The 13992-nt window shown below is 48.1% G+C and overlaps 1 protein-coding gene across 1 annotated transcript in view; it reads left to right on the top strand.

Annotated features, from left to right (window-relative positions):
* The window catches only part of tg (thyroglobulin), a 26495-nt gene extending 13948 nt beyond the window's left edge, over positions 1-12547 (top strand). The window contains exons 22-49 of the mRNA XM_070834774.1: positions 1-78; positions 211-375; positions 477-581; positions 728-837; positions 1750-1855; positions 2237-2440; positions 2788-2958; positions 3044-3130; positions 3351-3437; positions 4112-4249; positions 4356-4526; positions 4626-4740; positions 4870-4952; positions 5261-5407; positions 5494-5559; positions 6113-6247; positions 6366-6548; positions 6654-6858; positions 7478-7565; positions 7933-8083; positions 8396-8601; positions 9218-9391; positions 9486-9623; positions 10131-10318; positions 10403-10507; positions 11413-11553; positions 11978-12150; positions 12355-12547. The exon at positions 1-78 is cut by the window's left edge and continues 66 nt beyond it. Of these exons, the coding sequence (XP_070690875.1) occupies positions 1-78; positions 211-375; positions 477-581; positions 728-837; positions 1750-1855; positions 2237-2440; positions 2788-2958; positions 3044-3130; positions 3351-3437; positions 4112-4249; positions 4356-4526; positions 4626-4740; positions 4870-4952; positions 5261-5407; positions 5494-5559; positions 6113-6247; positions 6366-6548; positions 6654-6858; positions 7478-7565; positions 7933-8083; positions 8396-8601; positions 9218-9391; positions 9486-9623; positions 10131-10318; positions 10403-10507; positions 11413-11553; positions 11978-12150; positions 12355-12455 (3821 nt within the window). The 3' untranslated portion in view covers positions 12456-12547. The remainder of the gene's footprint in view (positions 79-210; positions 376-476; positions 582-727; positions 838-1749; positions 1856-2236; positions 2441-2787; positions 2959-3043; positions 3131-3350; positions 3438-4111; positions 4250-4355; positions 4527-4625; positions 4741-4869; positions 4953-5260; positions 5408-5493; positions 5560-6112; positions 6248-6365; positions 6549-6653; positions 6859-7477; positions 7566-7932; positions 8084-8395; positions 8602-9217; positions 9392-9485; positions 9624-10130; positions 10319-10402; positions 10508-11412; positions 11554-11977; positions 12151-12354) is intronic.
* The last annotated feature ends 1445 nt before the right edge of the window (positions 12548-13992 follow it).

The following is a 13992-nucleotide window of genomic DNA, read 5'->3' as shown; positions in this document are numbered from 1 at the left end:
AGGAGGCAGAGGGGCGGGGCTTCTGCAACCGGTGTCCCAGAGGCTCCTCACCTGCTGGAGCCTCATCTGTCAATCAATGTGAGTTTGACGTCAACCAATCAGAGGAGGAGGAAGAACTCAGATATTTTACTACAGCAAAATGACTCAGAATCCTCCACGGAGACACAAGATAGGAGTGTGTGTTTACCTGTGTGTGTGTTTACCTGCCAGGTGTGACAGAGTGTCAGAGGCGGGGCCTGCGCTGTTCAGACCGAGGTGACTTCCTGTCAGCACAGCCTGACTTCCTGTCCGGCAGGTGGAGGTGTGTCAACAGTGAGGGGGCAGAGCTAGAGTGGACCAACAGCGAGACACCTCTGACCGATGACGAGTGCACAGGTGAAGCCTCAGCAGCCAATCAGAGAGCAGCTGTTCTGTTTTTAGTAGTTCAGGTGTGTGTGTTCAGCACTGTGTAACACGTGTGTGCGTGTGTGTTGCAGTTCTTATCAAGTTTGAGGCTGTTCCTGGATCAGATCTGATTGTTGGAGCTGAAGACACTGAAGTCCTGCAGACAACAACCTCTGACCTCACAACCTGTGTCCAAGGTGACACACACACACACACACACACATAAGGATGAATAATCAGTGGGCTGAGCCTTTACAAACAGCGGTATGGTCCTTTAAAGGTTGGACGGGTGTTATTATGGTCTGTAAGTGTGTGTTTACTGTGTGCTGTCTGTGTGTCCCAGCCTGTGCAGCGGAGCCGTCCTGCCACCATGTGGCGCTGTTCAACAGACAGACTCAGTGTGAACTGTACAGCACACACACACTGAACACACACTGCAACACCTCCCAGCAGGTACACACACACACACACACACACACACACACACACACACACACACACACACACACACACACAGCATCATGGAAAGGATCCCTACAGAGAGAGACCTGGAAGATCCTTTTGGTTTAACCACAAACAGCACACACACCAGACTACATTCACTAAAACAGGGATTTTAGAGAACAGGACACAGGAGCTGCTGCTCTGCTGCTGCCTTGATTGGATAGTTTTTTTATGTTATTGTGTGTAAAATATAAATGTTGTGTTGGACCTGAACAACCCTTTAAAACACCAAAGTCACACAGAAAAACAAACAAATGAACAGATCGATCCAGCAGTAGACTCCAGTAACTCCTGTGTTCTGTGGGATAAAATGACTGTTTTTGTCAATGGAATCTGGTGGCTTTGAAGAGAGTATTATAACAGGTAAACCATTACATTGCAGCCATTGCTGAGGTGATCTATTGGACCAATTCCAATACTCTTTGTCCAGGATGTGGACAGAGAGGGACCAGGTTTAGAGTTACCCTTTACTTGAACATTTTTCACGAGTCCCTCGTCTGATAAAGTTCGACAGCAGTGGAGTTTATGTGATTTTATGTGGTTCTCTAATAAAAAGAGTGTAAACACTGAAAGAGAGAAGTCAACTACGACTCCCAGGGTGCATTTCACCAACAAACATCCAATCACAGAGCGTCACATTCTGTTTGTGTTAAATGAATAATTATGATTGAATTATTATCATCATTATTTATTCTATGTTAAAGATCATCAAAAAGACAAAAATCATTTAATTTACAGTTTTGAAAAAGACTAAATAATTATAGTAATTGATTGATCATTAATGCTTCATCAGTATCTATATGTGCTGTAATAAATGATCCATAAGGGTCATTATCATTCATTCTAATTATCTTTCTTCAGACCAGGGGGTTTCTGGGTAATCCTCAGGCCGAGCTCTTTGATTGGCTGAGCTGCTCTCTGAAGGTGAGGGGCGGGGCCTCAGATCTACTGGTCATCAGGAAGAAAGGTACTGTAACCGTGGCAACCTGACGACTGACATTAACCCAACAACAAACGTACACTCAAACATCCCCGTTACTGTTCAGTCCTACAGGTGTGTGTGGCTGTGTGTTCTCTCAGGTGTGTGTAGCTGTGTGTTCTCTCAGGTGTGTGTAGCTGTGTGTTCTCTCAGGTGTGTGTAGCTGTGTGTTCTCTCAGGTGTGTGTGGCTGTGTGTTCTCTCAGGTGTGTGTGGCTGTGCGTTCTCTCAGGTGTGTGTGGCTGTGCGTTCTCTCAGGTGTGTGTGGCTGTGCGTTCTCTCAGGTGTGTGTGGCTGTGTGTTCTCTCAGGTGTGTGTGGCTGTGTGTTCAGTGAAGTGTGTGTACCTGTGTGTACCTGTGTACCTTCAGGTGTGGAGTCTCCCTCTCAGCGGCAGCAGCAGCGGAGCTTTGTGAGGATGAGGATGATGAAGGCGGTCTCAGGTGTGTTCAGGACTCAGGTGTTCTCCTCCAGACGGACCTCCCTCTCTGACGCTCATCGCTTCTGTCAGGACGGCTGCAGCCGCGACACCTGCTGCCACGGATTCATCCTGAACCACAACAGCCTGGACGGAGGTACGTTACCACGGAGACAGGAGCACACCTGAGAGGGGGGAGGGAGGGAAGGAGGGAGGGAGGGACAGGTGAGTGACTTTTCGTAAGCGTGGAAATGAGTGACTGAATGTATGAATGTAGTTTATATTTCTATGTTTTATATTCTATTCTATCCTCCTCTTTTTCACTCTTTGGCGTTCAGTGCGGACGGCAAAGTCAGATTTTCATTGTACAGGGAAACCTGTTTCTGCACTGTACACATGACAATAAACACTTTGAATCTTTGAATCTTTGAATCTTTGAATGAACGCTGAAACCTCGGAGGCGGAGCTCTGACGCTGACCTCCTCCTCTGCCCCGCCCCCTCAGGTTCTCTGCTCTGTGGTTGGCTGAGGGCTCCGTCGGTCTTGATGTGCGGAGACCAGGACTGGGACGTGATTGGTCAGGGGACGGCCAATCGTGTGTGTGGGGCGGGGCTAACCTACAACGAGCAGCGGAGGAGCTTCCTGTTCGACTTTGGAGGACAAACGTTCACCATCAGTAAGAAACGGTCGACAGGTAAAGACGACAGGTGAAACCATCAGGGAGGAGCTGACGTCTGTTCCCTGTCTGTGTCTCCGTCCAGCTGAATCTGCTCTGCCCGACGACAGCAAGAACAAGAAGGACTACCAGGCCTCCATCGTCAGCCTGCAGGCCGTCTACCTGGACACAGGTACACCTGGACACACACTTTCAAAGAGTCACACGCAGGTGAACAGGCCAGGTGAGACGTGCACAGGCCGGCTTCAAGACTTTTTAATACCACCGTTTGAGGTTTTGAGGACAAAGTTTGTGATGTCTCTGTAAGCTGTGAACTCTGATGGTGTTCAGTCTAAAGCAGCAGAGGACGGTGATCTGTGGAGTTTGTCCCTCACTGTCGTTGCTCTTGTCAGATGCTGAATCAGCAGCTGGTGGTTCTGGTTCTGGTTCTGGTTCTGGTTCCTGTGCAGCAGCAGAAGAACTCAGTTCTCCTCTGGACGGTTTGTATCTCCCCTGAGCTGGTTCCTGGTTTCATCTGTTCACACACAGAACTATAAAGACCTTCAGGGGTAACTCCAGTTTGTTTAAACCTCGGCGCTATTTATACATATTTTGGTGTCTCACACCAGACTCCATTCACAAAAATAGCATTTTATCTCTTGGAACACAGGAGCTGCTAGTTTACAATCAGTTACTTTGATTGTGTTATTGTGTGTTACACAGGTATTGTGTTGGATATGAATTAACCCTTTAAAACACCAAAGTCACACAACAACACAAACACACTGACTGATGGAGGCAGCAGCAGAGCAGCAGCTCCTGTGTCCTGTTCTCTAAAACCCCTGTTTTAGTGAATGTAGTCTGGTGTGTGTGCTGTTTGTGGTTAAACCAAAAGGATCTTCCAGGTCTCTCTCTGTAGGGATCCTTTCCATGATGCTGTCACACACTTAGAATAACACTCTGAGCCACTACTTTTTCTCAGCTGTCAGCTGAGGCTTGACTGGACCAGTCCCAACACTTTTTGTAGCTTCCAGTCATTTTGAACCCAGAATCTCTAAAAATGGGGCCCAGGTCAATAAAAACCGGAGTTCTCCTTTAGCGCAGTTTCAAGATAAAGTTTTTAGATTATTGAAGAATGAATTCAGAATGAATGGATGAATGTGTGTGTGTCCAGCGTCGGTCCAGCTGAGGTTTGAGTCTCTGTCAGAGGACGACGTGCTCGTGGATCCTCAGAGGAAACTCCCCACGCTCTCCTTCCTGCTCAACAAGAGGAACTACAACTCCCAGCAGGCACTGCTCTGGTGTCTCATTCGTACGTGTTTCACTCCAATAAACAACAGGGAGCTTTGGACGATACACACCTCTGAACAGGTGTGTGTGTGTGTGTGTGTGTGTGTGTGTGTGTGTGTGTGTTTCAGGCTGTGACGAGGAGCCTCAGTGCTCCGTCGCCGACCTCAGAGACTCAGCAGGTTTCTACGGCTGCTCGTTGTATCCGGACAGCAGAGTGTGTGGAGCGTATGATAAACCCCTGAGACGTCCCTGCCACCACCTGCTGGACAGGACGCCTGACAACACCTACAGCAAGAAGGGTAACCCCCCCCCCACACACACACACACACACACACACACACAGGCGCTGTGGCAGCAGGGTCATGTGATGTCGCCTCGGCCTGTGTGTGTGTTTTCAGTCGATCTGTCCGGACCAGTCAGCAGCTTCTACCTCACAGTTCCCTTCCACAAGATGGTTTCCTACTCCGTCCGCAGCCGAGTCACCCTGGGAGCAAACACACCGCTGTCTGAGGGGTAACACACACACACACACACACACACACACACACACACACACACACACACACACACACACACACATCCCACCCCTGACGTTTGGAGATACCTGGGTTCCATCTGGCAGCTGTCTGTGTGTGTGTTCAGGTTCATGGCGTGTGAGCGGCGCTGTGACCAGGACCCTTGTTGCCGCGGTATCGGCTTCGTCCGAGACACCTCCAAGTCACCTGGTAACCATAGTAACCGCCTCTTTTAACACGTGGTTTCCTGCATAGTTTTGTTTGTGAAAGTAACTGGAGACAGAAAAATCAATGACATTGATCAATGATTTTCTATAATCATTTATAATCATTTTCTGTAGAAACACTGAGGAACAAACGTGTTTAAACCGATCTGCTGAGATTAAAACTACATAATTTTAAATGAGATTTGGTTTAAATGAAACACAGTAAATGTCCGACATTTACTGTGTTTAGGACAACATGATGTTAATGTGTGTGTGTGTGTGTGTGTGTGTGTGTGTGTGTGTGTGTTGCAGGTGGCTCAGACGTGGTGTGTCTGTCTCTGATCAGTCTCGGCGTTCAGACGTGTGGTGAGAACGACACGACCACCTGGAGGACTCAGGACTGCAGACCGTCTGTGGTGAAGAACACGCCGGACCCCTTCGGCTGGTACCAGAAACCTGGTGAACACACGCTCTGATACACACTGCACACAGAAATACACACAGTTAGAGAAAGCCGGAGTGTAATCTGACATGTTTGTGTTCAGTGAATCAGTGGAGCTCCTCTCCGGCTCTCTGTCCTCCATTCAGCCTGCCGACGACCACAAACAATGGTGAGACTGAAAAACTACAACATTGCTGCTAACACTAGTGCTAACGCTGCTGCTAACACTGCTGCTAACACTAGTGCTAATGCTGCTGCTAACACTGCTGCTAACACTAGTGCTAACGCTGCTGCTAACACTGCTGCTAACACTAGTGCTAATACTGCTGCTAACACTGCTGCTAACACTAGTGCTAACACTGCTGCTAACACTGCTGCTAACACTAGTGCTAATACTGCTGCTAACACTGCTGCTAACACTAGTGCTAACGCTGCTGCTAACACTGCTGCTAACACTAGTGCTAATACTGCTGCTAACACTAGTGCTAACACTGCTGCTAACACTAGTGCTAATACTGCTGCTAACACTAGTGCTAACACTGCTGCTAACACTAGTGCTAATACTGCTGCTAACACTGCTGGTAATGCTGCTAGCACTACTAATAAACTGTGCAACTACTACTGTTTTTATTACTACAACTAGACCAATAACTAGTACTAAAAACCATTACTAGTACTGCTTCTACCAGCTGAGGTAACACTGGACTTTCTGTGTCTCTCAGTGTCTCTGGACCAGTGGAGTCTCCTCTCTGAGTCATCAGTCCTCGTCGACCCGTCTGTCTCTACGTATGATGTCATCCACGTGAGCCGCGACATCGCCACCGACCGCAGCAAGACCAGGGACTGGTGTCTCCATGGTAACCACAGCGAATAAAAGCATCATTCGTGAAATACTCACCATCACCCATCATCAAGTTGAAACAGGAAGTAGTGGCCCCTGACGCTTCTCTACTTCCTCTTTACTTCCTGTTTCAGCCTGTCAGGAGGCGGAGTCTTGTGTTGCCGTGTCACTCAGTGAGGTGGAGTCCGCCACTCGTTGTATCCTCTACCCCGACACTACAGCCTGTGGATTAAGCTCCGCCCCCACAGCCACCAGCCCCGCCTCCTCCTGCCGGCTGGTCATCCGAGAGTCCGCCCCCCAGGTGTACCTGAGGACAGGTGAGCGAGTCAGCCAATCACGGCAGAGAACAGCACAGTTACTGACAGGATGACGGGTCGATTCCCGCTGTGCTCATCTGTCTGTGTTTCTGTTTTTCCTGTCAGAGCGGTTGCCACTGGTTACGTCAGTCTCCATCCCGGGTCATGGGATCCTGCAGGGCGTTGCCGTGGAAACAGCCCTTGGCTCCGACAGGAAGACCGTCATTCAGTTCCTGGGAGTCCCGTACGCCCGACCACCAATAGGATCGCTGCGCTTTGAAGCAGCTCAGCCGACTGAGTGGACAGGAACCTGGGACGCCACCAAACCGCGGTAACTACCTGTCTGTTTCCTCTAACACGCAATAACACAAACACACCAGACTCCATTCACAAAAACAGGGATTTTACCTCACAGAACACAGGAGCTGCTGGTCTGCTGCTGCTCCATCAGTTAGTTTGTTCGGTGTTGAGTGTTATGCAGATATTGTATTAGTTCTAAATTAATCCTTTAAAAACACATGATAACACAAACTAACTAACCAGAATAGGCAGCAGCAGAGCAGCAGCTCCTGTGTCCTGTTCTCTAAAATCCCTGTTTTAGTGAATGTAGTCTGGTGTGTGTGCTGTTTGTGGTTAAACCAAAAGGATCTTCCAGGTCTCTCTCTGTAGGGATCCTTTCCATGATGCTGTCACACACTTAGAATAACACTCTGAGCCTGTCAGTGGATCAAACAAGCTCTTTTAGTGGACCTACTGTGATCAGGTGCAGTTGTCCCAAAGGATCACGTTGCAGCCATTGCAGCCCGTTTGGTGTCTGCTGGCTGAGGTGATCTACTGGACCAGTTCCAACACTTTTACTACCTACCAGTCACTCACACACCAGGATGAGGACAGAGAGGATCATGGGTAGAAAACATCACTTTACCTTGTAATATCTGTCTGTCCTTCAGTCCCAGCTGTATCCAGCCAGGTGATGCAGAGTCTGCTGCCTCCAGTGAGGACTGTCTCTACCTCAACATCTTCGCTCCTGCTGCTCTGGTGAGTCCTCATCACTGCCCTCCTCTGCTGATTTGAGTGAACTGTTAGTGTTAGGGCTTCCACTTCACTCTCAATTGATGGTTTAGTGGGTTAAATGTTGGAAACCCGTGTGATGTCTATGATGACACAACCAAATGTGTTGTTTTGTTCAGTCAACAGAGATTCAGTTTACTGTCACATGTAGAATCTGAAACTGGGGAACGTTTGGCAATTTAATTTAAGAACTTCTGCCATCGATTAATCAACCAATACTGTCAACTGTGTTTATTACTCATCTATTAAAAGCTGAGAAGTGACAAAGTGCTCAAACTGGCCTGTAAACGTGTGTGTGTGTGTGTGTGTGTGTGTGTGTGTGTGTGTGCGTCAGAGGGATCGTGTCCCAGTTCTGGTTTTCTTCTTCAACCCTGCGGCCAATCAGAGCCCTGGACTGTTGGACGGCTCCACCCTCGCTGCTGTGGGTAATATCGTCGTAGTAACGGCCAGCTACAGGACGGCGGCGCTGGGATTCCTGAGCACAGGTAGACACACACACTATGTACATGTATACACTTCACACACACACACACACACACACACACACTATGTACATGTATACACTTCACACACACACACACACACACACACACACACTATGTACATGTATACACTTCACACACACACACACACACACACACACTATGTACATGTATACACTTCACACACACACACACACACACACTATGTACATGTATACACTTCACACACACACACACACACACACACACTATGTACATGTATACACTTCACACACACACACGAGCATCTCACTGAGTCAGGCTCTCTGTGTGCAGGTTCGTCTGGTCTCCATGGTAACTACGGGCTGTCGGACCAGGAGGCGGTGCTTCGTTGGGTACACGCCCACATCTCTGCGGTGGACGGGGACAACATGAGAGTGACAGTCGGGGCGGAGCGACATGGTGCTGACATCACCAGCCTTCATCTCCTCTCCTCCTCCTCCTCCTCCTCTCCTCCTCTGTTCCAGCGAATGATGCTGATGGTGAGAGTTCTTCCACTGATCATTCGTTCACCTGACAGCACCTGAGCGGTCGCAGGCTGAACGTGGCAGCACCAGTCAAAGCTGTGGAAACAGCAGTGGCAGTGATGGCAGTAATCTGGAGAGGTAGTCAGTGTCGGTTAGCTAGCACGGTAACACTAGCTAGCACGGTAACACTAGCTAGCACGGTAACACTAGCTAGCACGGTAACACTAGCTAGCACGGTAACACTAGTTAGCACGGTAACACTAGCTAGCACGGTAACACTAGCTAGCACGGTAACACTAGCTAGCACGGTAACACTAGTTAGCACCGCTGTTAGCAGCGGGACAAGTAGCTGCTGTAGTAGGAGCTAACAGCAGTTAGCAGCAATAAGAGCTTTCAGCACTTACTGACTTATTTTACTGCTAAAGCAGCAAAGCACTGCTGTTACCTGGTGGATCACTGGTACTAATTTACAGTTAAAGTGTTCAGCAGCAGTAATAAACCCAGATGTCAGACGTACAGCTTCCTGAATTTCAGATGCAGAATAAGAACAAAACCAGAAGATCAAAAGTCACTGAGTTTAATTTCCCTCCAGAACAGCAGCACACGTGACTTTTCCTCGTTCCTCCTGCAGGGCGGCTCCGTCTTTTCTCCGTCACTGCTTCAGACTCCCTCCACCTCCAGACGCCGGGCGCTCCTTCTGGCCGAAGAGCTCGGCTGTGTGACCTCCGACCTCGCCGATGATGACAAGATGGCCGCCTGCCTCAGAGCGGCGCCGGTGAACTCGCTCAATGCTGCTCAGACCAAGGTAGAGTTCAGAAACACCACGGGTCTGACAGAGACGTCCCGGTTCCCCGCCGTCTCACCTGTCCTGTGTGTGTGTGTGTGTGTGTGTGTCACAGCTGCTGGCCGTCAGCGGGCCGTTCCAGGTGTGGTCTCCAGTCCGTCAGTCTGTCTCTCAGTCGTCCCTCCACAGAGTCGACCTGCTGCTGGGAACGTCTCAACACGACGGTCTGATCAGCCGAGCTCGCAGGATAAAGGTCAGAGGTCACAGAGGTCTTAACACGGAGTAATTTATGAGAACAAATATATGTTCTGAGATTAAAATGGTGAATTTCCCCCAAAAAGAAACTAATTTATGGCAGAAAAATTCTGCTATTCTTTGGGATTGTAGTAAATTATGAGGAGAAAACCTTTTTCTTTTCTCTGAGATTAAAGTTATAATTTACAAGAAAAGAGATTAAAGCGGTAAATTTGTAAGAAAAATACCTCAAATATTTTTTAAGATTGAAGTCGTAATTTACAAGAACGAGAAAAAAGTTAATTCTGAGATTATAAAGTCAAATTTGCCGGAAAAAAATCTGAAATTCTGTGAGATTAAGGTGAGAATCAACTTTGGATCAACCTCATCTCAGCAGAGACGCCGCCGCTCGCCGTGTTCTCCGCCTGCAGCGACCTCGTCTTCTTCTGGTTTCTGTTTAGTAGGAATGAAAATAAAAGTGGGGATTGTTTGTCTCCTAATTCTACATTTCTGTGTGCGTGTTCAGGACTTTGAGGCTCTGCAGGGCCGAGCCGACGGTAAGACGGCGTTTTACGAGGCCCTGAGTCGCTCGCTGGGTGGAGCGACAGGAAGTGAGCTGCTGAAGGAGGCGGCGGCCTGGTTCTACTCTCTGGATCACAGCCCCTCAGCCGCCGGATACAACCTGTTCTCCAGAGCGCTCGACAACGCCACCAGGTCAGACCCACCCGGCCCCTCAGGTCTGGAGCCGGTTTGTCACAAAAAGCCAGCAGGCGTCTGAAGCGTGTGTTTGTGTTGCAGAGATCTGTTCATCATCTGTCCCAGTCTGCGGATGGCGAGCCACTGGGCTAACGGCAAAGCTAACGTCTTCCTGTACCACCAACCTGCCACCGGCGCTCACAGCAGGTACCGTGTTTCCTCGACCACACAAAGTCATTTTACTGCACAGAACAGTCTTATGTGTAACTGAGCAGCAGCTCCAGTGTTCCAGGTAAAAATGACTTTTTGTCAATGGAGTCTGGTGTGTTTGAAGACAGTGATATAACCGCTGGTAGCACAGCTGAGCACCAACAGGCTCAGATTGTTATTCTAACGCCAGCAGGAGCGTTTCTTCTTCTTCTGCTGCTTTAAATGTGTTTCTAACAGGATCAAACAGGCCGCGTTTCTTCTTCTGCTGCTTTAAATGTGTTTCTAACAGGATCAAACAGGCCTCGTTTCTTCTTCTGCTGCTTTAAATGTGTTTCTAACAGGATCAAACGGGCCTCGTTTCTTCTTCTGCTGCTTTAAATGTGTCTCTAACAGGATCAAACAGGCCGCGTTTCTTCTTCTGCTGCTTTAAATGTGTTTCTTGGATGTACTTCCTGCTTTGTTGTGCTGCAGCTACAGACAGCAGCTAAAGTCACAGTCAGAGTGTTTCTCCATCCCAGATGTGAACCTCTGGTCGTCATGGTGTTAAAAACCCTCTGAGCGGCTGACGTCTGGCCTGGTGCCCCCCCCCCCATTAGAGGGGTTTTTAAGTATTGGCTACGGTGGACATGATCGGCTCCAAACAGACGTTATATCGCTCTTTTCAAACACACCAGACTTCATTCACAAAAACAGGATTTTTACAGTTTAATTAAATGTGAGGGACATTATTTGTTATTGTTTTGTGTTGTTAATTGATTTCCAGTAATAAATCACATATTTGCATGAAGCAGAAACATTTTAAAGAGATAAAAAATGTGGACCATCATGCAATAAAATGTTTGAATGGGAGAGCCTCAGGTGTGATGACCTGATCACAGATATTGATTGTTTCCTGTGCGCAGGGCCGACGGGTCTGTTCCTCTGGACGTTCAGCTCGTGTTCGGGACGCCTCACCGTCCAACGAGCTCTCGGCGTTTCACTCCCTCCGACAGACGCCTCTCTCTGGCCGTGATGACCTACGTCTCCAGCTTCATCCGGACCGGGTCAGACAAACACTCTCAGACTAGCCGGGGGGGTCAGAGACACTGTGGGGAGAGGATGGGGGGGCACATATTCAGGGAAACATCACTTCCTTTTGTAAGTCCAGACGTTCATAACACAGTGTTTCAACAAGTTATCAGAGATTAAAGTGGTAAATTTACGAGAAACAAACTCAAATGATGCTTTTTTTTGGTGAAGGAACCAAACTGCTTCACTTTTTCAGATTTTTTTTTCTTGTAACTTTAATCTGAGCGAATATTCAAGTTTTTCTCTCATAAATGAACATTCAGAGCTTCTTCTTGGGATACTGCCCTCCTCCCTGCATTGGTTTACCTACAGAGGCCTTAAGGCGCCGTCCTCTTACATTAACGCACTGATGACGTTACCAAACGACTCAGCGGTTCATCTTTCCTGTTTTTTCCTCAGGGACCCGAACCCATCACGCCTGTGGGCGGAGTCAGTCCTGCCTCGCTGGCAGCAGGTTGTGTCCTCTGAGGCCCCGCCCACATACCTGCAGCTAAACCCCGCCCTCCGCCATCATCAGGCCCTGAGTCAGAGCGCCTGCTCCTTCTGGAGCCAACTGGGACCCAGACTGAGTGGTGAGTGGGACCAGTAGAGTCCAGTAGAGTCCAGTAGAGTCCAGTAGAGTCCAGTAGACTCCTGACATCCTGCTGTGGGAGCCTCTGTGTTTCTACTCTGCTCTTGTCCGCTTCGGCTTACCGACCAATCAGAGGACGCGACGCTTGGATGGAAAATGACTGTGGTACGTGGTATTAACACAGCGTCACTCTGTTTCTGTCCAGGTGAGTTGGGGGCGGAGCCTGTCCTGCCCGCATTGACACCTGAGCTCCCAGTGGCCGCGCCACCCGGCCAATCACAGACAGAGAAAGACGCCTACAGCTAAACTAATGACATCATCGTCATCATCCCGTCCTGATGACATCACAGTTTCCTGCCTCCAGATTCAGCCTGATCCCAAACACACAGTGAAGAATTAATCAATTATCCATCTTAATCATCAATAAAGAGCATTTTAAACTCTCTCTGCTGTCGTCGGTTTGTCTGAACATCAGCTGCACTTCCTCTAACGGCCACCAGGTGCTGCTGCCACAAAGTCCTCCAACTTCACATCATGAAATCAAGTGTGTGTGTGTGTGTGTGTGTGTGTGTGTGTGTGTGTGTGTGTCCAGCAGGGGGCGACTCCACTGGCTCCAAACAGAAGTCTGATTGGATGGAAGTCAATGAGGAAAAAAGTCTGTGTTGTGAGCGTTTACCTTGACTGACAGGTGCTTCGGCCGATCACAGGTGGATGTTGGTCTCAGCTCCTGACGGGCGTCGGAATGACAGAGGAACACGTCAAACAGCTGACAGAGATTTAAAGAAGCAGTCCGCTGATTTTCCATATAAAGATGACTTCACCGGTCCTGCCTGGTCTTCCTCAGCCTGATGACATCACGGGGTCACACAGGTGCGGTCGACCAGGTGTAGAGAGTACGTGGTGATCTGGAGACATCACGTCCTAGTGATTGTTACTCCAACACGACTTAAGGACGTTTTAACTGATGCAGGCTGTGATTTGCCACATTCAACAAAAACAGGTGTAACAGGTAGTGATGTGTCGGCCGTGAACGATCCGGTTCTTAGAGCCGGCTCTTTGAAGTGAACGAGGGGAGCCGGCTCCTGATGAGCGACAGAAAACGTAGTAAAATTTGGACACATTTTAATATAATTGATAGTTCGAGGGCAGAGTGCAGACTTAAAATTTCATATCAGGCTGCACAAACAACCTGCACAGGCATGTGTGTACTGTTCACCATCAGTTCAGTTAGAGGAGGAAAGACAAGCAAGGGAAGCTGCTGTTAATGAAGGAGCCAGTGTGTCTACAGCATCATCCAGGACAACACCACAGACACCAAGACCTGCAGCCCAGAGCTCTATGAGCCCAGTAAAACTAAATAATTTAGAATTAATAAGGAAATATAAACAATAAATATTCTATATAATGTGTTATTTACATTAATAATTCATTTTACACATCATTTGGTAATACATTTCTTGAAGCAACAAAAAAAACCTGAGGAGCCACTTGGGAGCCGAAAGAGCCGGATCTCTAAAAAGAGCTGAAATTCCCATCACTAGTAACAGAAAATAAACAGCAGCAAGTCTGATGATTGTTAGTCCACAAAAAACTAAAACTCCAACCTGGAGTTTTAGTTTTTAGACAATACTTTCAAAAAGTGTTTCTTGGAGTCAAACTTTTTTGTAGGTTAAAAATATATATTATTATTATTCAATAATTAAACTGTCTTTAGTTGCAGCCCAAATAAAATGTTCCCGTCTCCTTCCCATGCTCAGCAGCTCCTCGTTTGTGTTTTACATTCTTCATAAATATCAGATATTTTGATAGTTTGGTGAGGAGGATTAATGACTTCCGTCTTCAT

Source organism: Pempheris klunzingeri, chromosome 8, assembly GCF_042242105.1.
Source record: "Pempheris klunzingeri isolate RE-2024b chromosome 8, fPemKlu1.hap1, whole genome shotgun sequence".
NCBI lineage: Eukaryota > Metazoa > Chordata > Actinopteri > Acropomatiformes > Pempheridae > Pempheris > Pempheris klunzingeri.
This window is presented reverse-complemented; position numbering and strand designations above follow the sequence as displayed.